This window comes from Bison bison, unplaced genomic scaffold (assembly GCF_000754665.1).
Source record: "Bison bison bison isolate TAMUID 2011002044 unplaced genomic scaffold, Bison_UMD1.0 scf7180017864508, whole genome shotgun sequence".
NCBI classification, from domain to species: Eukaryota; Metazoa; Chordata; class Mammalia; order Artiodactyla; family Bovidae; genus Bison; species Bison bison.
Window position 1 is genome coordinate 3,101,750 of NW_011495064.1, and position 24,648 is coordinate 3,126,397.

General features: G+C 52.7%; 1 protein-coding gene across 1 annotated transcript in view; it reads right to left on the minus strand.

Moving 5' to 3' along the window:
• SNRNP200 (small nuclear ribonucleoprotein 200kDa (U5)) overlaps positions 1 to 24,242 on the minus strand; it is a 26,109-nt gene extending 1,867 nt beyond the window's left edge. The window contains exons 1-43 of the mRNA XM_010829585.1: positions 24,054 to 24,242; positions 23,363 to 23,526; positions 22,185 to 22,356; positions 21,149 to 21,341; positions 20,615 to 20,670; positions 19,379 to 19,477; positions 18,619 to 18,771; positions 18,414 to 18,513; positions 18,115 to 18,251; positions 17,449 to 17,532; positions 17,178 to 17,351; positions 16,758 to 16,895; positions 16,389 to 16,544; positions 15,521 to 15,691; positions 14,304 to 14,497; positions 13,966 to 14,089; positions 12,801 to 12,950; positions 12,441 to 12,551; positions 11,531 to 11,662; positions 11,178 to 11,366; positions 10,649 to 10,846; positions 9,862 to 10,014; positions 9,669 to 9,749; positions 9,315 to 9,398; positions 8,488 to 8,594; positions 8,221 to 8,339; positions 7,787 to 7,941; positions 7,479 to 7,668; positions 7,131 to 7,304; positions 6,036 to 6,196; positions 5,553 to 5,780; positions 5,037 to 5,228; positions 4,774 to 4,952; positions 4,488 to 4,639; positions 3,546 to 3,654; positions 2,709 to 2,817; positions 2,053 to 2,242; positions 1,794 to 1,958; positions 1,509 to 1,630; positions 1,103 to 1,246; positions 832 to 1,008; positions 311 to 471; positions 146 to 227 (exon numbers count right to left, since the gene is read on the minus strand). Coding sequence (XP_010827887.1) covers positions 146 to 227; positions 311 to 471; positions 832 to 1,008; positions 1,103 to 1,246; positions 1,509 to 1,630; positions 1,794 to 1,958; positions 2,053 to 2,242; positions 2,709 to 2,817; positions 3,546 to 3,654; positions 4,488 to 4,639; positions 4,774 to 4,952; positions 5,037 to 5,228; positions 5,553 to 5,780; positions 6,036 to 6,196; positions 7,131 to 7,304; positions 7,479 to 7,668; positions 7,787 to 7,941; positions 8,221 to 8,339; positions 8,488 to 8,594; positions 9,315 to 9,398; positions 9,669 to 9,749; positions 9,862 to 10,014; positions 10,649 to 10,846; positions 11,178 to 11,366; positions 11,531 to 11,662; positions 12,441 to 12,551; positions 12,801 to 12,950; positions 13,966 to 14,089; positions 14,304 to 14,497; positions 15,521 to 15,691; positions 16,389 to 16,544; positions 16,758 to 16,895; positions 17,178 to 17,351; positions 17,449 to 17,532; positions 18,115 to 18,251; positions 18,414 to 18,513; positions 18,619 to 18,771; positions 19,379 to 19,477; positions 20,615 to 20,670; positions 21,149 to 21,341; positions 22,185 to 22,356; positions 23,363 to 23,526; positions 24,054 to 24,098 — 6,174 coding nt within the window. The 5' untranslated portion in view covers positions 24,099 to 24,242. The remainder of the gene's footprint in view (positions 1 to 145; positions 228 to 310; positions 472 to 831; positions 1,009 to 1,102; positions 1,247 to 1,508; positions 1,631 to 1,793; positions 1,959 to 2,052; positions 2,243 to 2,708; positions 2,818 to 3,545; positions 3,655 to 4,487; positions 4,640 to 4,773; positions 4,953 to 5,036; positions 5,229 to 5,552; positions 5,781 to 6,035; positions 6,197 to 7,130; positions 7,305 to 7,478; positions 7,669 to 7,786; positions 7,942 to 8,220; positions 8,340 to 8,487; positions 8,595 to 9,314; positions 9,399 to 9,668; positions 9,750 to 9,861; positions 10,015 to 10,648; positions 10,847 to 11,177; positions 11,367 to 11,530; positions 11,663 to 12,440; positions 12,552 to 12,800; positions 12,951 to 13,965; positions 14,090 to 14,303; positions 14,498 to 15,520; positions 15,692 to 16,388; positions 16,545 to 16,757; positions 16,896 to 17,177; positions 17,352 to 17,448; positions 17,533 to 18,114; positions 18,252 to 18,413; positions 18,514 to 18,618; positions 18,772 to 19,378; positions 19,478 to 20,614; positions 20,671 to 21,148; positions 21,342 to 22,184; positions 22,357 to 23,362; positions 23,527 to 24,053) is intronic.
• Positions 24,243 to 24,648: the final 406 nt, after the last annotated feature.

The following is a 24,648-nucleotide window of genomic DNA, read 5'->3' on the forward strand; positions in this document are numbered from 1 at the left end:
AGCCCCCAAATTACCCCCCAGCCTTGTGACATCATCACTGCTCTAGACCGCCCCCGCTGACGACTATGTGCCCTCGCAGCACAGACCATACACAGCCAATGGCAGGGCCTCGAGGGGACCCCAGGAGGCCAGTCCCAGCACATACCTGCGGGAAGAGAGGCGCGATCACAGGGCCCGTGACTTCCTCCTCCCGCTCCAGCTGCACCAGCACGACGACTGGCCCGCCACTGTGGGGAGACACCCGGGGCGCATCACAGCTGTGCCCGCTGGGGGCTGACCCGGGGCGGGGCACCCGGCCCGCGTGGCTCACCTGCGGATGGCATCCTTGTCCACCCCCTCGTAGGACAGCTCGATGTTGGGGTAGCGGTTACAGAAGCGGGCCACGTCCGCGATCTGGCTGTCCGACAGCTGGAGCAAGGCGTTGCGCTCTTCGTCCTCCATTTCCATGATGTCGAAAACACTCTCCACCCCCTGGGCGGGCATCAGGGAGGTCAGGGAAGAAGGCAGACGACCGCAGAGGAAACTGGCTCCGGCGACTCATCCTCAGCCAGGTGACTCCCTGAGTACTCTAAACTTCCCTCCCCAGTGACTTCAGCCCAGACTCCAGCTGATGGAGAGAGTCCACGGGCTCCACAGAGTGGCCTTTTTTATTCCTATGCTATCAGATCATCCAAAGAACACAGCTCACAACAGTCAGGCTCCCTGGCGCCTTCTTGGGTAACACCTTCAGAGAAGCCAAACGTGACGTCTCCCCTCCCACAACCAACCCCAGTGCAGGACACCCGGCCTCCAGACTTGGCCACCCAACACTGCGATGCAGGCCCGGCTCACCTTGTCTGTGCAACGTTTGATGTGCTCGGAGGTGAAGTGCGGCAGCTGTTTCAGGTAGGAGTCCTTGGACCACATGGCTTGGGTGGCCATCTGGGCCAGCTCCATGGCCGCCAGGGCGGGGCTGAGCCACCCGTTGCTAGAGAGGACGTCCACACAGGCCTGGATGAGCCGGATGGCCTGCAGAGGGACCAGAGAGCATAAGCAGGAGTGGGCACTGCTGCCTCACGGGCCACGCTCAGGCCTCCATGCCCCCGGTGCCCCGCCTCCACACCTTGCTGAGGATCTCCTCTGTATCCGACTGCAGCTCGGCACTCAGCTGCATGCGGGACAGGTGGGCCTGCAGAAGCAGGTTGGTCTTGACGTGCGGGTCGTTGAACTTAGGGTTATTCAGCTTGTGGGGGACCTTCTGGGCCAGCTGGAAAGCGGAAGAAAGAGCGGCTGGTGAACGGGTGACCCTGCCTGAGACCCACACTCAGGCCCAAAGCACCACCCGCACCAGGCCCACAACCATTCCACACTCGGGGCAGATGATGGCTGTGGGTGGTGGGGCTTGAGATGTGTGTGGAGTGTGTGAGGAGCTCGGGGGCGGGGGAGTGGGTGTTTTCCTGACCTGACTGCAGGATCCTGTGCTCTGGGCACAGGGGCCAAGTTTCACCCAGCTCGGAAGATGCGCTCACCTGCCGCAGGAGGCTGTCCTCGTGGTGACGGATGGGGATGTTCTCATACTCAGCCGCGTTGGAGATGATCTCGATGAGTCCTCGCACCTTGGTCTTGGCGTTCAGGGACATGCTGAAGAGCTCTGAGAGAGGAAAGGAAGGACATTTGGAGGGGTCAGAGCAGGCAGAGGAGGAGCAGAGTTAACCGCTGGGCTAGCCCGGCTCCACCCTGCACCGCGTCCCTCTGACGAGCACACGAGGCCCTGGAAGCCTCGTCGTGCCGTCCCCGTGGCTGCAGGCCCTCACCGATGGTGGTGTAGTTGATGTAATAGTAGGCGGCGATCATGCCCAGGTTCAGGGGCGCCACGTCCATCTCGTCCTCGACGCTGATGCACTTGGACTGCTCCAGGTCACTCAGGGTCTGCTCCACGAGCTCCGACAAGTGGTCAGACAGGTGACGATGGGAGATGCCTGTGAAGGTGACAGGTGAGCAGGGGTGTCCCAGGGAGACGGCGGACGAGGGCTGTGCCAACCTCCGGAGGATGCTGCGCGCAGCGCCACCGACCCTGCAGGTTGTAGTAGTTGGGGTTCTGCGTCATGCGGCGGTACAGGAAGGTCCAGGTGAGGTAGTCCACGGCGTCCTGCTTGTTCTCGATGGTCTTGGTGACGATCTCGGCGTTGAAGTGGTCGTGCATGCAGTGGTCCAGGTGAGACTCCACCGGCAAAGGCTCATACAAGAACTTCTTGAAGAAATCCTACGGGCAAGAACGTCAATGACAGTACAGTCCAAAGAAAGGCCAAGGGCAAAGAGGGCCGCTGTGCAACAGGCACGGCTCATACGAAACCGAAGAAACCAGCTGCACAGACAAGGTGAGCTGCGTCTGGACCTGCAGAGTTGGGTGTGCATGCCTGTTCCCCCTGGCATCACTGCTTATTTCTACCATGGAGGAAGGTACACCAAGCCCCACGGGCTGAGCAGGGCATGAGGAAGACAGACCCAGCCAGAGGGTTAAGATCTCAATACACAGAGTCAACAGCAGTAGCAAAAATCAAAGGCTACAAAATTCTATGCAGAGAAAGGCTTGTTACAAAAACAATGTGGAAAAGAAAAGAAAACAGAGAGAATATAAGAAAGTAAGTAAAGACACCTATAGAGAGAGAGATTAAAGAATCTGTTCTGAGACCCAGGCTCAGAAGCCCACGCAAGAGGCCAGGGCTGACCTTCTTGGAGCCCTGGCACATGATGACGCAGCGCCCCTCATCATCCTGCAGAGGGCGGTTGGCATGGCCCACCATCTGCAGAACATCGTAGATGGGGTAATCCACGTACCTGGAGATGGAGGGAAAAGAGGACTCAGGATGCTGCCTCCCTGAAGGTCGAAGAATAAAATGCAGACACAGGGAGATGTGGGAAATCCCAGCAAACCTCTGTGAGTGTGCTCAGTCCCTAGCGTCATGGGTTATCTATACATCAGTTTAGTTTTCAAGTGTAAGAGTCATGACTTTGTTGCTCAGGGTCTGTGAACCAAAGGTATTAACCCATCTAATGTGTGTGTGTGTGTGTTCCCTCATGTCCATCTCCTTGCGACCCCATGGACTACAGCCCGCCAGGCCCCTCTGTCCATGAAACTTTCCAGGCAAGAATACTGGAGTGGGCTAACATTTCCTCTTCCAGGGGATCTTCCTGACCCAGGATCGAACCTGTGTCTCCTGCATTGGCGGGTGGATTCTTCACCACTGCGCCACCTGGGAAGTCAACCCACCAAATAGCAATAGCCAGATAACTCCATATTAAAGCATTTGATATGTAAGGCAGGCTCCCAAACCTCACAGCCATATAGTTTATAAGTGATCAAGTCCACCCCACTCAAATCCAAACCTAGAAGCAGGTTCAAGCATCAAAAATAAGTCTGCACAAATAAAACCCTAGCTGGGGTGGAATCTCAGCTATTTATTTCCCTAACACCTTTTCTTCACAATAGTGACCTTCTGGATCTGCAGAGGTTACACTCATCTTAGGAGAAAGGGGCCCATTAACACACAGCACACTGGACTCACGCGTGGATCTTGCCATTGTAGTACTGGGTGTCCATGATGATCACCAGGTGCGCGGCCACATTCATGCCCCAGCAGAGACTCCGAGAAGCGACCACCACCTGGATGGCCCCTGAGCGGCAGAGGGGAGGAGCAGACTCAGCACAGGGCTCCCCAGGAGGGCAGAACCTGCTGCCTCCAGGGCAAACAGTGGCTTACCCTACTCTACACTTCAGAACTCAGTGCAAAGCTGGGCGGAGACAAGGTTTCAGGACTAAGAGGCTAACGCGGTACTACAGGAGGGTCTGCCTGTCACTGCTGCTCTGCTGGGGGGCTACCCTATAGGAAACAAGGTCACCGTGGAACAGACCCCCAAGCCCAGAGAAAGTCAGGCTCACACTCCTGCCTGACAGGCAGGCTGTGCCGACTGGAACATGCTACCACCAACTCAGCCACAGGCTGGCCAGTCCGTGGCAGCAAAATCGAGCTCTAAGGGTGCCCCAAACCACGCAGATTCAGGAGTCAGAGTGACAAGTGATTCTGGCAGGAGCACTGCCACTGCAGCTCCCTAAGCACTGTCAAAATACTACTCTGCACGAAATGCCTAACGTCAACGAGAGACAAAAGCACACAGCCACCCGAGGGAGACGCACAGAATGGACTCCTTCTCTAAAGCCCAACTACCCTGCTGAGTCCGTATCATGGAAAATTAGGTTTAGAGGCCAAAGGTCCAGGTCTAAAAACCCAGGTTCTAAAAGAGCACAACTTGATGTGCCTGCCTGCTTTCTCCTCTACCAAGTAGACTGTTCCACCTTCATCTCAAGGACATTGAGCTCAAATAAAAGTATTATGAAAATGACAGGCGTGCCTGCTGCCGAGAAACATCACCCACACGGGAAAGTGTACTCCACACCCCGCCGACACCTGGAGCGGGTCTCACTCTGCACCTCAAGGCCTGCTCTCTACCTGAGCTGAAGAGCTGCTCCACCAGGCGCCGCTCTAGGGGGCTGAGCCCCTCATGCAGGTAGCCGACTCCGTTCAGCAGCGTCTCCTTGAGCGTGCTGTCGCTCAGCTTCTCCAGGTACGGGATCAGGTCCTTCTCAGTGCAGTGCAGGAATCTGGGTGGAGGAGCGCTGACTCAGCCCGGAGCAGGGCCACACCCCCAGGGCCCCTCCCAGGGGTGCTGGCTCAGCACCCAGCCAGGTGGGGGCTGCCCCACGGCACACACGGCACCCGGCAGTGGGCCACCCACCTCTGGCGCTGGATGTCGGCTGCGCACGTGGTGAGGATGTCGATGGCGGTGAGGCGCGTCTGCTTGCGGGAGGGCACGAAGACGATGACGGGCTTCTTGGGCGAGTGCTTGGTGATGGCGTGGTACACAGGCTTGGCCATGGACAGCAGGCGAGTCTGCGTGTGGCTGATGTTGAAGCCCTGAGGCCGGGGAGGGAGAAGAGATTAGGACCCCGGGGAAGCTGGGCGGTGGGGCCGCGCGGGAGCCGGAAGCATGGGCCCCACCTGGATGTGCAGCTCCAAGGGCACGGGGCGCACGTTCGGGTGGAAGTTGAAGGTGGAGGTGGCGCTGCAGCCCAGCCAGTGGGCCACGTCCTTCGCGTTGGAGAGCGAGGAGCTGAGAGCCACGATGCGGATGGGCCGCTCGATCTGGGAGGAGATGTAGCGCATCCGGGAACAGATGACCTCCAGGACGGGCTGTGGAGAGGGGCAACTATCACTGCAGGCCTGGGTGCTCTGGCCTCAGCCCTGAGCGCCTCCGTGGGCAGCCCAACGTCCTCAAGAGGATCTCCTAATTCTCCCTTCCGATCAGGGCTCTCCCGTCTCTGGGGGCACCTGTCCCCAGCCAATCTCCACTAAGCTATGCTGGTCTCAAAAACACCTACTAAAAAATCTCAGGTCCTCCTTTTGAGACAAGGGGACAGGCAGAAGCAGCCCCGCACCTGTGGCCTACACTTAAGGCCCAGGACCAAGGCTGCACTGCGGCCCAGCCCCGCCTCTGTGCAGCGAGGCCAGCCGTACCCCGTTCTCGCCCCCGATGAGGTGGACCTCATCCACCACGAAGAGGTTAATGTTCTGCACGTTCTTGCGCTGCTTCCACCGCCGGGAGAGGATGTCCCACTTCTCGGGTGTGCTGATGATGATGTTGCCTTTGCCCAGGAGCTTCAGGTCCGTGCTGGTCTCCCCCGTCAGGAGCACCACCTTCTTGCTGAGCCTGTCCTGGAACTTCTCGTACCAGTCCATGTACACCTGGCAGAAACACGTCAGGACTCATTCATTTGGAGAAAAACCTGAGAGGCCAAACACAGAGACCTGTCGCCCTTCAGATCTCAACCGACTAGACCAACTGACCGGAGAGCTTTTCTTTAGAGTGCAAACCGAGGAAAACGGCCCCCAGCAGGTAAAGCCTGGCCCCAGTTGGCTCCCCAAGTTTTAGGGCTCTGAAAAACCTCCATCTGGACTCGAGATGAGAACGGCTTCTAGGAAAACGCACCCAGGACGCACCTGTTCGGCGAGGGCCTCCATGGGGGTGATGTAGACACAGCGGCCCTCCGAGTTCTGCAGCAGCATCCGCAGGATGGCAAACTCCGCACAGATGGTCTTCCCGCTGCCCGTGGGGGCCCCCACAAACACGTTGTCATCGCTGTTGTACACGGTGTTGAACACTGAGAAGCGACAGAGAGGCAGTGAGACCCCGAGGGAGGCTCGACGGAGGCCATGTGGGAGAACTCTGCCCACAGGTCCAGAGAGGCAGCCAGCAGGGGCGAGGGAACGGCGCCCTGCTGCAGGCAGGCCTGCGCCTTCTCTCCCTCTCACCTGCCCCTCCCAACACGAGGAGGAGAGAGACCCCGGTAAGGAGCTCAGGTCTCCTGGAGGTCTGCCAGAGGATGCAGGAGCAAAGGAGGCCGGGGCTCCCTCCTCGCTTCTCCGCCGGTCTTCTCAGCGACCAGGGTGCCAAACCAGAGGGGCCCAGCTCCCCCACTCTGGCCCTCCAAGTCCTGCCCACGCCTTCTGGGCAGCAGCTAATACACAGTGAAGCTAAACATCTAACCCCAGCCCTCACACTGGATAAAGCCCAGTCCCACTATTCACTAGGGTCTCCGCTGGCGCGCCTCTCTTGTCCTTCATTCCTCATCCACAGAACAGGACCAAGACAGCAGTGTCTCCAAAGGGAAACCATGCATAGCACCGGTGGGAGGAAGGAACCACTCAGGCTGCACCCAGCCCAGAGAACCTGGAACACGGGGCATGCTCCGGGAACACAGCTGTCATTTCAAGCAATGAAGCAGAGGAGGCCTCAAAGTCTTCCCACTCTGGCTCAATACTGGAATCTCCAAAGCCTGAGGAATAGCCGTGCACCATAAGACCTGCTCGACCAACCCTCTGCAGGGAGACGTGCAACGACGTGAAGCAAATCTAAGTCACCAAGCCCGGCTGAGGACAGAAAACGCCCTGGCTGCTCCCACACTTGACGCTGAGCTCCCACACCTGCCAAGCCCCTGGGCGCCCCCTCCCTCTCTTCCTGCAGAACCTACCCGTCTCCGGGGGACCTTTAAATGTCCCCAAAGGAACTGCCCGCCTGGAAATGCAAACACCTACCCTGGGTCTGGATGGGGTTGAAGAAAGGAAATTTATCCTGGTAGAGGCTCTCAAAGGCGCTATTTCTCAGGGCAGACACAGGCAAGGGCTGAAGGTCTAGCAGCTCAGTTGGGGGTGGGTACTTCTCTGGCAGGATCAGGTGCCGGAAAGAGACGGGCAGCTGGGTCTCACAAGCTGCCAGCAGAGAAACGGGAAGGGCTGTGAGCACGCTGGAAACCCCAAGGCAGCCTGCGTGTCACTCTCCCCAGCTAAGGCCAGCCCAGCACGAGGGGCCAGATCTCATCTAAGAGCCCCAGGGGGAACCTGGCCCCCGGGACCCCACGGACCCCGCGGAGCAGGCACACTCACAAAGCCAGCGGTCAGACACCACACGGATGAAGTACTGAGGGGGCAGCGGCTCAAAGACAGGCACGAAGAACGTGATGAGGTGCTCGTCCTGGGCATACTTGGCCTTGAGCAGGAAGTACTCGTGGTGAAGGATCACCTCACTGTCCACATCTTCCACAAGAATCCAGAAGGCCTCCGACGAACCGTGGACCTGCCCACCCAAGCACGAGGGATGGGAACATGAGCCGAGAGGTGGGCGAGGGGGACTCCCCCTCCCCCTCCTCTCGCCTCCAGGCCCCGAGGCCTGCCCCTGGCGCTCCCAGCCGGACCTTCTCATCCCACTGGAAGTCGGGCGTGATGGTCAGCTCCACCTTCAGGGTGGAGCGCGTGATTGGCTGGAGGTGCACCGACAGCTCCAGCTTGGGGAAGAGGTGGACATACTTGTGGATGGTCTTCCCCATCTTGGGCATGCGGATGAGCTCGCCTGTGAGGACACAAGGGTGCACACAGCTGCAGCCCAGCCTGATGGCCGGTCTGGTGAACCCGGCCCTGAGGGAAATGGGCGGGTTCCACTCCAGGCATGGGCTCTTCCCTCCACTCAGTGGGGCCCAGGGGATTCAAAGCTCTGAGACCAAGGGCAAGGAGCCTAGCAGTAATGGGACAAGACACACGAGCGTAGGGCTTGGGGCTAGGAACAGAGAAGCAGGCACAGGGAGACATCTGAGCTGTGCAGATGAGGAGGGAAAGATGGCTTCCCACACACCTATCTCATTGTGATTCAGGTCGTACAGACGCTCAAAGGGGAAGTTCTTCTTCTCAATCTTCTTCACGACCTCCTCAGGGAGCTTCCGGAACTGGCGCAGAGGACACATGGACTGCCACCTGTCCAGGAAGGAACGGGACCTTCTTGGTCTCAACTTCTACCCCGGTGCACACATCACACGTCAGGTTGTGCTCTAAGGCTTTCCCACCAGGCCCTCGGCCGGAGGACCCCCAACGCAGGACCACGTTCCAGCTCACGGGGACTTACATGCGTTTGTCGATCATCTTGCAGAGGTTCAGGGTCTTGTCTGTAAGCTGTGCCCACCCGCGGTTCAGGACAATTTCAAAGATGGCCCGCATCAAGCGGCCAGCCGACTGGGGAAAGAGGAAGCATTTCCTCTGTTAAGTACCCATTGTCCCCAGACCTAATGAAGCCGCTCTGCTGCTGCTGCTAAGTCGCTTCAGTCGTGTCCGACTCTGTGCGACCCCAGAGATGGCAGGCCACCAGGCTCCCCCGTCCCTGGGATTCTCCAGGCAAGAACACTGGAGTGGGCTGCCATTTCCTTGTGCTCTACACACAGCTTAATCACCTCGAGCTTTGATATAATCAGCCACATCAACTCAAAAACCAAGTCCCCCAGAGATGCTTCGGGACACAACAGAAACGGGGCTCGAGCTCACTGCCCAGTATTTAACATACTGTTCTCTGCGTGACTTCACAGTTTTTGGCCCACTTAGCATTTAGGATCCCAGCAAGTGTAAAGGTGCTAGTGACTTGCCCTGAGGAAAAGACAGAGTAGCTAATGAAGCCTTTGGCCATTTCTAGGTTTATTTAGGAGCCCAGCGGTTATAGCGAGAAGTGCTTCTCTGCAGAGAAGCAGACATGTGGGGCCTCCCAGACCTCTCTAATGGCCTCACCTTCCCATGAGCTCAAGATGAGCAAAACAGAGTATCCACACCATACACACAGCAGCCAACAAGCCAGCTGAGGCACAACTCAGCATTCTTCTCCCTCGCTAGTATCGGCCTCCTTTCTACCAGACACACTCAGCACAGAGGACCTGACGTATCAGGGCAGCACAACTGCACCCTCACCTGAGTAACATAGACCATGTCGGCCATCAGCGCAAAGCCCTCCAGCTTCAGCTGCGAGATGAAAGCCTGGAGCAGCACATTGATCTGGGAAAAGCAAGGAGGGCAATTACTGAACCATCCAAGGTGAGTAACGCTCCTGCTCCGGCCTCCGGGCCAGGTAAGATCTAAAGCTCTTCGTCTACAGACACTGAGTAACTGATATGCTATGCAAAAAGAAGATGTGAGAAAGATGCAGAGACTGGGAGAAGGGAGCAGGTTACCAAGCACAAGCCCAAGCCCAAGCCCCAGGCTCATCTTTTAGAAGATGAGGAGAACCACCTGACTCTGTCCCGAGCAGAGAGGAGCCGGGCTCACCTTTGCACTGGGCTCCTCAATGCTCTCCTTGACGGGGATGGGCACCCTCTCCAGCAACTTCTGCAGCTCCAGTTTCTCCTCCTGCCACAAGCAGGAAGCAGGTCAAGGAAAAGCCCAGAGGTCAAGGAGAGAACCACCCGGTGACACGGTGGTGAGCACCAGCTTCCGGTTTCCACATGCTGGGTGGACTCACCTCTCTCACAGTGATGTTCTTGAACTCTGAAGACAACGAGAAGACTCTGAAGAGCTCGATCTCGCTCAGGGTGGGCTTTAGAAGCTGGTTATAAGTCTGCACCGTGTCATTGGTGATGTAGTAGTGGCTGGCTATACGGCCCAGTTCTGTCACCTATGAAGAACGAAGACTCAATTCAAGGGCGATCATTAACAAGCAATAACCTCTCACTGTGGACAAGAGATGCCTACAGAATGAACTCACAGCAATACAAGTGCCTGGCTCGTGTGTGGGAAGAAAGACAGCACAGGGATTTCCCTGGTGGTCCAGTGGCTAAGACCCTGAGCTCCCAATGCAGGGGGATCAGGTTCAATCCCTGGTCAGGGAACTAGATCCTGCATACTCCAGCTAAAAACCCCCCATGCCACAACTCAAAAGATGCTGCATGCTGCAACGAAGAGCAAAGATCCTGCGTGCTGCAGCTAAGACCTGGCACCGCCAAATAAATTTATTTTTAAAGAAAGATGGCCCAATAAGCTGACCTACAGTGACCTGATGCCCACCCAGAAAAGAGAGCACGATCAGCTACCACAGCTCAAGATGCAGAAAGGAGGCACCATCAGGTTGTACACCGCTTTAGAAGCTCCTAAGTGCAAAGGGCACAGTCCAATACTGCCTGTTTTTCCGCTCTTCCAAGCAAAGGGTAAGTAGACAGGCAGGCGTCCAATCAAGAAAGCCGTTTGAAAGGCTATCTCCAGGGGCTCCAACTTTTGTGGGGATCTGTGCCTCCCTTCCGTGGCCCACTCACCTGGAAGTTGCCTGTCTTCTTGTCGTACTTGACCAGGTTGTTCTTATCCAGCATCAAGGCAGCGGTATGAACCAGATCCAGTCGGCGCTGGTCTAGCAGTGGGTCTCCCTTGAGGTCATCATGAGAGATGCCATAGAGGGTCGGGGACCGGAGCATTCGGATGTACAGGTAGGCGTAGCCCAGCCAGTTCACTGCATCCTATCAGAGACAGAACATGGGTCTCTGCATCCAGAACTGATGTCCACATGAAAAGCGCCCATGGAGGACTTCAGAATTAATTCCCAACTATGAAAATATGTCTTACACCGCCTCATGCATGTCCATGATATTCCGTTATTTAAGAACACAGTCCTTACTGAGATTCTGGCAACAAGGGGGACTGTCACAGAGCCGCCTGAAAGCACTCTCACACGGAGGACGTGGCGCCCAGGGCTGGAGGACCCCGGTGCCTATGGCCCACACCACCGCACTCCTGGTGCCCCGGCCCCTCTGGAAAAGGCCAGAGGCGCTGAACGCAGAGGCCACCCACCTTTGCGTTCTGCACGTTCCCCAGCACGACCTCGGCGTTGAGCATGTCGGGCAGCTTGGACACCATCTGGCTCTCAATGGGAAGCTGCTGGTTGAGCAGCGACAGGTAGTACTGCAGCTCCCCGTGTGAGGTGATGAGGATGCCTTCGCCCTTGGTGTCGTACTGCGGCCGGCCCGCTCGTCCCAGCATCTGGGAGGAGACAGCAACCAGAGGGCCATGGCTCAGAGCTTCCGGCTCCTGAGTCCGGGCTCCTACACCACAGAACCTCGCCCTCCACCTGCCCCCTTTGGGTTTTGCTGGCATCTTATACACAGCATGCTTTCCCCACCAAGAATAACTCAGAAGCTCCGTACTTGCAGGATGTCCAGCGCTCCCAGCTCAGTCCAGCGGCCCTTCTCGGGACTGTACACCTGGGTGCCTTTGATGATGACGGTGTGGGCAGGGAGGTTCACACCCCAAGCCAGGGTTGCCGTGGAAACTAAAACCTACAGAGCCAGGGCAAGGCAGTAAGGAAAACCAACCTTGCCACCAAGGGTACCTTTCCTCAACTTCCCTAGGCACCTGGCCTCAGGGCTTCCAGCAGGACTGAGGTTGGTCCCATACTTGTCAATGAAACATCAGAATAAAGAGGAAAGGAGTCTTTGGGTTCCTCATCTCTTCAAGAATCAACATTTCAAGGCTCTAGAGACACTTAAGAGGCAGTAATGCGACCTATCTGAATCAAGGTTGTGGTTAGTCACTCGGTCGTATCCAATTTCTTGTGACCCCATAAACTGCAGCCCGCCAGGCTCCTCTGTCCATGGGATTCTCCAGGCAAGAATACTGAAGTGGGTTGCCATGCCCTCCTCCAGGGGATCTTTCCAACCCAGGGACTGAACCCAGGTCTCCCACGTTGTGGGCGGACTCTACCGTCTGAGCCACCAGGGAAGCCCGAATCAAGGTTACTAGACAATTAAAAATACAGACTGTCTTGAGAGAAGGACTGAACAAGGTCCTGACCTTATGGGGCCTCGTGTGACAGTATCTGGAGTCACCCACATCCTGGCTTTGCTGCGCTTCTCAGACGCCTTCCTAAACTTCCTCAGCTTCCCTCATGTATGACGGGAAGAGCTGAGAGAGGCGGTGTGAAGTTCCACTGACTGTACCTACCACAGCCCTCTGACCTGGGCCACCCGCGCCAGAAACAACAGAGCACCGGGCACGAGCACGCGGCCCAGTGCCCAGCATTTCCAGTCTCCCTGCCTTAGCTCTGCCCACCCTCACCTGGATGTGTTTATCAGCAAAGAGATCCTCGACAAGTGTCCGGTCGACTCTGGTCATGCCCGCGTGATGGATAGCAAAGCCATAGGGCAGCAGGTCCTTCAGCTCCAGGTTCTGGGCAGCAGAGAAAGAACAGGTGACGAGGCAAGCCTGCCGGAGGGGACTCTCCCAGAGAGGAAGCAAACCTCCTCAGCCAAGACCTTGCCCCTTGTCCAGTCCACAGACACAGCCAGTTACACCCTGCCCTGTGAAGCAGCTGCCCTGTGAAGCAGCAATGCCAGGCAGCCCCGGAGGACGGCCCAGCCGATGTGGATGGAGCCAGTGACTAGGGAGGAACAAGGGACCCGGGCCTGCCCCCCTCACCTTGCACTGCTCAGCTTCTGTCCGGAGGACCTCTGTGGAGGCCGAGCCCTCTCTCAGAAACAGACCCAGCGTGTCCTTCTCCAGGCACATGTCCCGGATGGCCCTGGCTGTCTTCCCGGTCTCCTTCCGGGAGTGCACAAATACCAGTACCTGCAGAGAAGCCACAGTTGGCCACAGTCAAGGGACACCGCTCCAAGAGCCACTCCCCGGCCCCAGGGAGTCGGCAGCAGGAAGCAGAGGCTGCACCATTAGCAGGCCAGAAACTGAGATCTTGAAGAGGGGAGATGGTAGGAACGCACACCAGCTTGGAGCCTAACGGAGCCCTCAAGACCCTAAGCAAACAAACCTACCAAGTATGAGGGTCCTGGCTCATGACGAGGACGAGGGTCCTGTTACTAGGAAACCCAACTAACTCCTAACACTTTGTCTTTAATAGCAAGTTTAAATATAACATAGATGAAAATTCAGGAGTCTCAATTAAAAATCTGTGTTCAGGTATCTGATGAGATTCTAAACAGCTGAGACACGTAACAGGCACTGGCCTACATAAGCGGACTTAGGAAATAAGTCTCAGTAGAAAACTAGCACCATTTTATAGGAAATAAAAGTCGTCCGTCTTTCTTGCCAAGAAAAGATTTGTCCCTTCCTCTAAATCCTTCTACTCCTTTTTATGAGACCAAATACCGTGTTCAATTAAAAAATTACATCACACTGTCCAGCAAAACGCCCTTTTCACTAAGTTTCCATTTTTATCTTTATTTTTAGAATATTTTTAGTGTAAGCCACTCCAATCTTTCATGGAAGAACCTTTGATAATCTAGATAGATAGACTGCTTATCTGTGCATGGGGGTTCCTTTTCTGGGCGTTTTATAATTAGATTCAGTTTCATGTTTTATCTATTTCTTCAAGGCTGTTTTGCTAGTTGGTAGTTTCTAGGAGACTAGCTCACTTCTTTAAGGTTGTCAAATGTAAGTGTAAGGCTGTTCACAGTATTCTTTTAACAGCCTTTCAAACGCAAAGGTAACGGGTCCTGTAGTAACATCCCACTGCATTTCTGGTGCTGGTGATTTGCTTTGTTTCTTTCTTTGTCTGTATCAGTGCTGCCCAGTTATCAGTAAGTCAAACATTCAAAGAGGTCAGGAGTGACAAGAAACCATGACAGACCTGATTTTTTCCAGCATGTTCCATGATTTTCTCATAGACAATTTCATTCATGATTTGGAAACGCTTGATGGCTTTCTTCTCCGTGATGCCCACATACGTCTGTTCTAGAGGCACTGGGCGGAAGCTAAAAGTTTAATAGTCAAATCAATGAGACTTGGGCACAAAACACTGAATAAAAAGTCCTTTTCACTGCCAGGAGTGATAGGCCTCTTTTAGGATTTGTACCACATCAAAACTAAGGGCCATTCTAAAACTCGAATCTAACAGAGCTCCTTGGCAAAGAAGGAAGACATCAGGAAGGTCACCCTGCTTAAACTTCTTCCCGTCTCTTCTCTTACCTGTTGTCAAAGTAGAAGAGGCCCTTGGCAGGATCTACACGTAGAAAGGTAGCCACATCTTCATAGTTGGGGAGGGTGGCGCTAAGGCCAATGAGGCGGACGTCCTCCTGGGTCATTTCAATGTTCCGGATGGCCCTGGCCACCAACGCTTCTAGGACAGGACCTCTGTCATCATGGAGAAGATGGATCTCATCCTAAGGAATGGGAGGGCAGCAAATTACCTTTGGGACCAGAGAAATGAGGCCCCCTTTCCTGAGAGCAGTCCCGTTTTTTAAATACATAACTACTATTGCAAATGAAGAAGACAAGAAAAGGGATCCCAAGCCAGGGACCCTCAAAGGATGAGGCAGTATTCACCGTGAAACATCCCAGCAAACGTGCTGAGCATGAGCTGATTTGCTCCAGTTCAGGGGGACAATGCGTTACGGTCAGGGAAATCTGACACTTGGGTAAATGAATTCCTAGCTCACCTCAAAGATAGATTTCTTTACTAAAAATGAAGCTTCTGATGAGACCAAATTTGTATCAAATTAAGTCTCACCTCTAGGCAGTTATCTTTACCAAGAGCAAACAATATGATGGATCAAATAAAGAACCCACATAGCCTAAGGCAGTGCATCCCAAATCTCAGCAGGCATTCAAAGCAAACGGAGCCCTTACTAAAAGGCAGACTGTGCTTCAGTAGGTGGGAGTGGGGCCAGGGACTCTGTATTTCTAACAACACTTGGAGTAGCAGGCTCTAGGCAGGGGTTGGCCAACTCTTTCTTGAAGGCCAGAGAGTCAACATGTAAGGTCTCCTTTCTGCTTCCCTGGAAAACCTAAAGAAACTACTCTCAGACTGCCGTTCCTCCCTGGGGGCCTCTGAGTATTCAGAACACCATATCCTGACTCCTACTCGTTCCCTGTGAAAAGGGATTACTTATAAAGCCCATTTAGTCCTGGGAATACGCAAGCAGCTTTCTAAATTGTCTGTTTACGTTTATTCCAAAATATTTCAGACATAAAAAGCCACAAACGATACGGCAGACACCATACCCTTCCTGGGAAGTGTTTCCACTTCGTGCAGACCCTCACTTAGCAGTAAGAGCAATGCTGACAGCAGCCGCTGTTACAAAGGCCAGTGACTGGGGGACAGGCCCTGAGGAACACAGAGTGAGAGCCCAGCAAGCCCTCCTCGCTGGCCGGCCTCCACGTCCCCACCAGGCCGCCCTGCTCACCAGGATGACGAGCCGCACGAGCTGGGTGTAGGTGCGTTCCCCGCCCTTGCGGGTAATGATGTCCCACTTCTCGGGGGTGCAGACGATGATCTGGGTGGCGCTGATCTCCTCCTTACACAGCTGGTGGTCGCCAGTCAGCTCCGCAACAGTGATGCCATATGTGGCCAGGCGCTGGGTGAAGGAAAGGCACGTCAGGCAAGAATGCTGGGGGGTGGGGTGGGGGCCAGACTCCACAGTCTCTGTGAAGTCTGAGTGCGGGGTGTTAGAGGCAGGCATCAGCCCTTCAGAGAAATACCAAGTGTATGAGATCAGTGATACGAACGCTTATTTCTAAGACAAATCTGGACTTCCCTAGTGGACCAGTGGTTTAGACTCTGTGGTTCCATTGCAGAGGGGCTAGGTTCGATCCTGGTCGGGGAACTAAAATCCCACATGCCACACAGCATGGCCAAAAACTAACAATTAGTAAAATAATAAAGATTCTCTGGGAGCTCTACACACAAGAGCGGAAATGGAAGCTAACAGAAAACAGACCTAGAGCAACATCAGGCCTGTTACCAAGCACTCATGTGAGTGCTTCATAAATATTCCAATAATGCAAATGATACCAACTGCAGAAAACGGCTAAAAAGGAGATTAAAAAAATAGTAAACCCTTGTTAAAACCCAAAACAGACCCAGGACTTTCTTACTTCATAAACACTCTATATGGGTCAAGCTCCATCTTTGAAGGAAGAAAGAAATACCACATGAGGTGTTCTGGAAATGCAACGAGAATGTAAGGCGAGAAGCAGAGAAGCACCAGAGCTGTCCCCAGGACTTTGAGAGCTGCACCCAACACCTTCTGGAGGGAAGTTCCACCCTCTTACCTTTCCAAAACTGCCCACCATCTCCTGCACCAGAGACCGCATGGGGGCGATATAGATGATCTTGAAGTCATCCACGTTGATGGTGCCGTCCATGTTAATGTGCTTGCCTATCTCTCGGAGCATACACATCAGGGCCACGTTGGTCTTCCCGGCACCCTAGGGGTAGGGACAGGAAGGCCTGGGTACCTAGTATACTCACTGCCCCAACTTCCAAGGGCTTATCACCAAAACAGAGTGTGTCTGGGGAATTTTATCTTACCATTTAACACCTCTTCCGCCAAAGGATACAGAATTAAGGAGTAAGGATGGAGAGGAACCTAAAACACACACCACGCTCCACAAGAAAAAGGCAGCTAGGGCAGTGCTTACTGTAGGAGCGCAGAGCAGCAGATTTTCATCCGTCTCCAGGGCGGCACGGTAGAGCTTACTCTGGATCCGATTCAGGGTTTTGAAGCCCTCAAAGCCAGCCTGGGCATACTTGGGCAGCTTCTCCACTGGAAGAAGTTGCTAGAAAAAAGAAAGGCCGTGTGCATCATATTAGCAACATCCCTGAGCAGGCCATGGCTTTGCAAGATTATACTTCCTGGAAAGCTCTGTGTGTAACTCTCCTCTGAAAGTCAGACCAGAGAGACCAATACTGTCCCCTGGGCTCAAAATCAAAATGGGAAACCCAGCAGCAGCTTCCACCTCTGGAATAAATCTATAAGACAAGGCCACGTGGAATGGGTTGAAATACAAACTAGAAGGGAGGCAAAGTGAGCAGAAAACTGAGAACAGCAATCCCCTCACTTCTTCAGAGCCGAAGGGCTTGGGCTTCAGGGCAGGCACGTGCACCTCTTCGTAGCCCTTGCGCTGGCGCCGGAAGGACCCGTCAGGAAGCTGGCAGCGTTTGTTGGCCATAAAGTGGCTCCCCTGGGTAAATACAAGGTCCTCCAAGTCCAGAACCTGCCGCGGAGCCAGTGCCTGGTAGTATGTGAAGAACAAGAACACACAGGAAGTGAGCGAGCTGCGCAAACGAGTTTCCACCCTCCACGGCCTTGGACATGACCCTGGTCCCTACCTCTCCGCCCTGGTCCAGATCCATGGTTTCCAGGTCCGTGTCCATCCGGGACTGACGTACTCGCTCTCTGCGGGACCGTTCCTCCTGGGGTGGGGAAGACAGAAACAATAGCAACAGTTCATCACCACCCCAGCTTCTTGTCCTTTTCAGTCCCTTAGCTGAACTTGACTCACAGCTACTGACTAGCAAGTCCTGAAACAGACAGATGGCCCTTTATGTTCAGACACCTGCAATGGGGACCATCAGAATGACAGTATCAAATCATTTTCAAGGGACTATACATAGTGTAGAGATCTCAAAAGTCAACATTCAACACCCAGCACCAAGGGCTACCCCTGAGGGGCAGAGTGTGGGTTCTGTGTTCAGCAAACATGTGTTGTGTTCCTGTGCTGTCAGCAGACACGACTTATTGTGTGAAAAGAGGAAGACCCAGGTGCTGGTGATGACAGCAACAGGTCAGTGGTCTCTCAACAACATCAGCGTGAAGGCACTGGTTCCACTCTGTACCGAGGACCACACTCAGAGCATCTGGAGAAACACTTCACTTCTTCAACTGCCTCCTTTAATAGGAATTTGGCTTTATGCTGTAAGCTTCTAACTGGTGTCTCTTTTCCAAAGCAAACACTCTAGCTCAGCAATTGGAGAGATAAACAACCCAGCCCTCACCCGGATTAGGTCCTCCTTCTCCGTTTCGTGCAGCTGGTAGAGGAACTTGGACAGCTCTGGGTCAGCCTCCATCTTGCCCATGATCCTCTCCTTTTCAGCTTCACTCTGTGCACTGGCCAGCAAGGTGCAGTACAAAACTGCCAATAACAAAAGGAAAAAGGGAAGACAAGTTATAAAAACAACCTTCAACCTCGGGGTAGAAAGAAAAATAACCAAGTGAGCTGTGAAAGCAACACAACCTCCATCTCTCTCTCTCTCACACACAGAAACACGTACAGAAGGGTCCACAATCTACTCACTCATCATCCTGTGCTGCCGCAACACCTTGATAAAATCAAAAGTGTTGAAACCGAGGAGCAGAACCAGCTGGTTCTCACACTCCCGGTCGTCACTGGCTGTCTGCAGAGAGAAGGTAACACCACGATTAAGGCCACAGCCACCCGCTTCCTACACTGCCCCATCTCCTAAGCTACAGGGGACACAAGAACGGAATCCTAGCCGTACCTTCAAAATCTCCAACACCTCATCTGCCTTCTTCTGTGACACAATGGCATCATCGTAGAAGCGACTGAGCTGCCGCTGAAGCCAAAAGGCATCAATGTCCCGAGGGTGCAGATCCTTCTTCTTGGAACTCATCAGTTCCCCTGAGGCCACAAGCTACGAAGGAACCATGCACTGGGCTCACCCTGTTGCCCTCTGCCCCAAGCGCTTTCTCACCGTCCTGCAACAAAGCTCTGCAGCCTACTCACAGCCTACCCTCTTCTGAGGGCTTTCTGATGGGAAGCACGGGATGGGGGGCGGGGGGAACTCTGCTATATTGAATTCAGAAGCACACCAACCCAAGATTTTATCAACACATGCCTTTCAGAAGCAGGGTGCATCGACATATACACAATACACGGGTAAAGCAGACAGCTAGTGGGACGTTGCTGTGGAACACAGGGAGCTCAGCTTGGTGGTCTAATAACTAGAGGGGTGGGATGGGATGGGAGTTGGAGGGGACATATGTACACATATAGCTGATTCACGCTACTGTGTAGCAGAAACGAAAACATTGTAAAGCAATATCTTCCAATTAAAATAAATAAACCAGTTACATGGGGGGAGTGACTGAAATCTTAACGAAAGTCAAGACTCTACACATTTATTACAGCTCACCCTATAAAAGGGTAGCTCAATAATAAGAGGACCAAGGTACGGGACAAAGTGCTTCACCCAGAATTCACCTGCACTGCGCCAACGGGCAAGGGTAACCTTCACTCACATTAGCTGAGAGGGTGCAGCGCACCACGGCCTCATCCCCTTCCATGTCGTCGTCAGACGCCTCTTCACGAACCTCCCCGTACACATCTTCATCACCTTCCTGTGGAAAGAGCCCCAAGCCCAGCGCTTCTGAAGCTGATCCTGGCATCCCCAAAGAACCTCCCCTTTGCGTCTCACTTAAAAGCGCGCTCCAGGGTTACAGCAAAGGCGTCTGTGGTGAAACCAAGCTCACTGGAAGTAGGGTCAGCCTCACTTCAGAGCACGTTTAATGGACGGATAATAGAGAAGCACGCACGGGAAAGCAGCAGTGACCAGGAGTGTGCAGACCACACTTCACCTGCTCACTACTGTCCTTACTCACACTGTACTGTGTACTGAGCACACGGTCGTGTGAAAAGCAAGTCCGTGATAACAAGCATTTACTCTTTGAATAAATGCTCTCAGCAAAGCATTCTTCCAATTTGTTGCTACTTGAAATCATAATATCCTACTAACTATTGCAGGAGGGGACTTAGCAGTTTTCTGTTTCAATCATCTCATTTGATAGATGGAGACACGGAAGCAAAATGACCTCCCTGAGATACAAGATCAAAACTCAGCCCTCCTGGCTCCCAAGTCAGTGCTCTTTCCTCTGACTCTCCTGTGCAATCCCTTCCTCCTGTCCTAGTTTATGATACTGCAAAGTCAGCATTAATGATCAGGAGTCAAACGCACCCACTGAGAATTCAAATGCAACTCTGCACGTTTTTTTCAAGTGTTCCACTGGTTCCTATTTTTATTTATAGTCAAGAAATCCTAGTTAGATGGTAAACCTCAGTCGCTGCTGCAACTGTTACTGAAACAACCACGCACAAAATACAGGCGTGTTTTTGGGCAAACGTGCATTCTTTTGAAACTGGCAGTAGTACTAAGAAGAAGAAAACTAACACAAGGTGAAAAAGCACCAAAACGCGACAGCGTGTTCCGCAGTGAAACATACACTGTTCTTTCTTCTTCTTGCTGATCCACTTGGTTTATCGTCAATTATCATACAATTAATGTAAGTTCAAGTTTGCTTTACAGTATCAAAAGACAACCACAACAATTTCTCAGCAAAATACTACTGATGCCCAAGTGTGACATCCACACAACACCGTAAAACTTACCTGGCTTAAGTTAGGTAGCTTCTTTACACTAGAAGTGGTCCCCTCACCATAACAATTTTAAAAAGACTAGTCTGGGTTTGTTTATCACTTACCTCCTCATCAGACTCAAACTGTACATTCACACCATATGTCTCATCAATGTTGTCGTCTGAAACAGTGAGGGATTAGAAAAAGACGACAAGGAACAGTTAGTGAAATGAGGCACTCGGGAGCTAATTTCCTCCCTAACTGCCTGACGTGCCTCTCCTCAGGACAGACCTAAGGTCTAAAGACTCACAAATGATCAACAATAGAGGGCCTTCTGCGCTGCCACCATGAGGCTTGCTCCAACCTGCCAGCTTCGGACACAACCGCTCTGCCTCCTCAACCACGTGCACACCACCCCCATCCAGGCGCTGGCCAAGTTTTCTCCCACGTTCCATACAATAAAAGGGTCTCAGAGTAAGAAATAGTGGCTGGAATCTAGGGATGCTGGTATCCACCAATCATAACTCCTCCAAAAACAGCAAATAGGATACGGGACACTTTTAAGGCATCTTTCAGCTGCTTTAATAACTGAGGTTGGATCATGTTGAGGGGTCAACAAGCAGCCAGGTAACACGGTCTGGACACCAAGAGCTCCTTACCCATATTCTGGATCTCCTTGTCTCCACCGTAGTCTGTGATCTTTTTGCCCAAGTTTACTAGCACATGGTATCTGGTATCATCTGTCTGACCCAGCAGCAGATCAATCTCCTTTCTCCTTTCCTTGTCCCGAAGCTTTTCATTCTTTAAAACAGCGAGAACTTCATCTGCTGCCCCACAAAGAATATCACGTGGCTGGAGGCAAAAAAAAAAAAAAAAAACTTAGAAGAGACCAAGACGAAGAACATCACTGATGGGCTTTACACGACAACAGGATGTGGAGAGCCATACGTCTCTTAAAGCCTACATACCAGGTTCTGATTATTTTCACTCATGTTAATTTAAAAATGCCACCAAGGGTCACACAATTGAAGGGAGACCCCTCTGTTTCAAAAAAAGATTACATTCAAAAAAGAAGGGGGGCTTGCTGGTGGTCGAGTGGTTGGGACTCCACATTTCCACTGCAGGGAGAAAGGGTTTAACCCCTGGCTGGGGAACTAAGATCCCACAAGCCATACAATGTAGCAAAAAAATAAATAAAAAATTTTTTTTAAAAAAAGAACTTGCACAGCCATCTGCCACATTCCTCCAGATGACAGAGGCACTTGGCAGGCTTGCTCTGGCCTGCTGAGCTTTTGGTAATTCTTTCTCCTCACCTCCTCTAGCAACCACCTCACCAGAGTCTCTCAGAGACTCACAGAGGGCCTTAATCTAATCACGGACAATCTTAAGAGCACAGATTCCGAATACAGACTACCTGGGCTCATACCCTAGCTCTGCCAAACACTACTTCCATGACTTGGGAAAGTTACTTAAGTATCCTTTGCCTCACATCTCTCCTGCAAAATAAAAAATGAATATTAATAGCACCTAGTCACAGAGCCAACGAGACTGAAAGAGGTGCTACCTCACGTAAAGTAAACATCAGCCACTTCTGCACACACAGGAAAAATCCACAAACAAGGTTCCTCTGGGGCCTCCTAGCTGTGACTTCCTCCCTCTCCAAAAACACGTGGCTTCGCCCTCTGGCTGCCTCACCTGGTCCCCAAGGGCAGCCTGGATGAAACTGAGCAGCACTTCATAGGTCTCCCGGGTCTCCTTGGTCTTGGGCTTATAGATGATGCCCACCATCTCATCGATGCCCTCTGAGAGCAGAGTATAGCCCTTCATCTTGTTGATGTCATGCCGGTCCTCATCACGCTTTCTTCGCCTAACAAACACATAGTATGACACTGAACAGGCAGAACCTTCCCTGTTAATGTAAGACTCAAGCCCACTCTCCTCTCCTCAGCTTCATGATTCACAGGTAGTATTTAAAACCACAAATGTGTGCCTCAGCAAATGATGCCCATTTGGCCTTGGTCACTTGCAGGAGTATCTCTGTGGGAACACAGTAAGAGCAAGGGGATCCCGTCATCCTCTCACTAGATCACTGCATGCTATGAGACATCCTCCCCATTCATTTAAAAAGACAACCCTTTCTACTTTGTATGACAACATTATATGATTGGATTTGACTAGTTTTCATCCCTCAGACACATCTTCCTTTCTCTGCAAGACAACTGAAGCTCCAAAGGAATCTACCGCCATTGATTCCTGGAAAAGAAGTCATACTCTTGCAAAATGGAGGACCAATGATATGTAACTCATCTCAAACATAACTGCTTTAATCAAAACTGAACCTACGAATTTTTGAAACTTCATCATGGGACAGATGATGATCAGGTTCGAAGGATAACCGTGAGATAAAGTTCAATGATTCTTTAAAGTCTGGAAAAATATCACCCTTCCCCAAAGTAAAAAACCAACTAAAAAGCAAAACAAAACACCGGCCTTTCAGGCTCGAATGGTAGTTTATAACAACAAAAGAAAAAGCAGGCAAGAGCAAACAAAAGTAGAGGAAAGTTAGTAATAGAAGAAAAGAGTTACTGTGACAAGAGTTTACCAAGTCTTGAAAATACCGTGAAGAAAATTAACATCTCTCTATGGATGAGATACACATGCTGGAAAAGGGTCTAAAAGCTGTTTCCCACTTCAGGTACACTTGTTAAGGCCAAAGAATCTTTCAATTCTTATGTTTTTACCTTCACTGAGTTGTCTTAATGCCACTGATGGCTCATCCTGCACCAAGCAATTCAGCAAAACCACTGCTCAAATACCAAGGGAAAATGGATTCTGCATCTGAAGAAAAATCATGTTTTCCCTTTGATACTCACTTAGCTCGTCTTTCCTCTTGCATCTGTGGTTTGGTTCGTTGAGCCTTATCTCCCATCCGGGTACCCTCCAGCTTCCCAACCAGGGATAGCACTTCTCCTGTGGGTTCATCCCGGCGGGTCCGGTCAATGAGAGAGCGATCAGCTTGGAGAACAAGATTCGAGTTCTGAAAAGACCACAATATTATTGAAGCTCTGAGGTAAGCAGGACTCAACGCCTATATCACAGGGATACCAGCTGACAACAAAGGAAGAATCGGAGCGACCAAGTGTCGATAATCACTAGTCGGAATAAAAAGATGTTTTCCTTGAGAAGCACATCGTATAATCGCGCATGAGCAAAGGGCAAACAAATCAATATAATAATCACTGCTTCTAACACTGCTCATAATAATTCCCACCTGGGAGAAGCGTCGGGCACGTTGGGGATGACACATGGAAGGGGGCGGGAAGAGCGCTGACGGGACCGGGACAGACACTCTTAACAGAGCTCTTACCCATCCCGGTAAGAATTGAGCCCCAATCACCAGTGGGGTTATTCACATCGCCGTGTACCCCCACCTTCGCCGGGTTCTGATTTCTCCTCTGCTTTCGCGGTTCTCGCGTAGACCTTTAGACTGAAAACTCCCTTCTTCAGCCTCCAGCTCCCTATCGGACTCCCTCGCCCAGAGCCCTCCGCCGAGCCCATACGCACCGCTTTGTACTCGTACTGCAGGCTACGGGCGGTTACATCCGCCATGGCCGCGGCTGCTCAAGAGTCTCAGAGCTCCGCTCCCCCGACCACACGCTACGAACGGTCGCCGATCTCCGTTACCACCGTGCCGGAACGACGCAGGAGAGACGCACTGCAGCGGACAAAGAGGGAGAGATGGATTCCCTTCCGCTTCCGGGTCGGACGCCGGAAGTGCAGTCGGGAAATAGACCGGGCGTGTGATCTCCGGTTTGGGACCGGCGAATCCTGGTACCCTTGAACGATCGTTCCGGAACCACGGCCCGGACTCCCCTGGGCTCTGGCCTTCGGCTCCCGAAGACTTCCCACATTAAAGCGAAATGTATGCCTGCTTAGCACCCTATCCTGTCCCAAGTGCTTTTCTAACCCCTTCTTCCTCTGGTAACAGTCCTATGAGCTATGCAGGCATGGAGGGGCTAATGAGCCGGATTTCTGTCTGAGGAAACTCTCGCACCTTGCAAGAGACTGAACCGTGTGTGTGTGCGTGTGCGAGTGCGTGCGTATGTGTTATCTTCCTTTCGGTTTTTCCTCTGTATTAAACAATTGATACAAAGCTCTG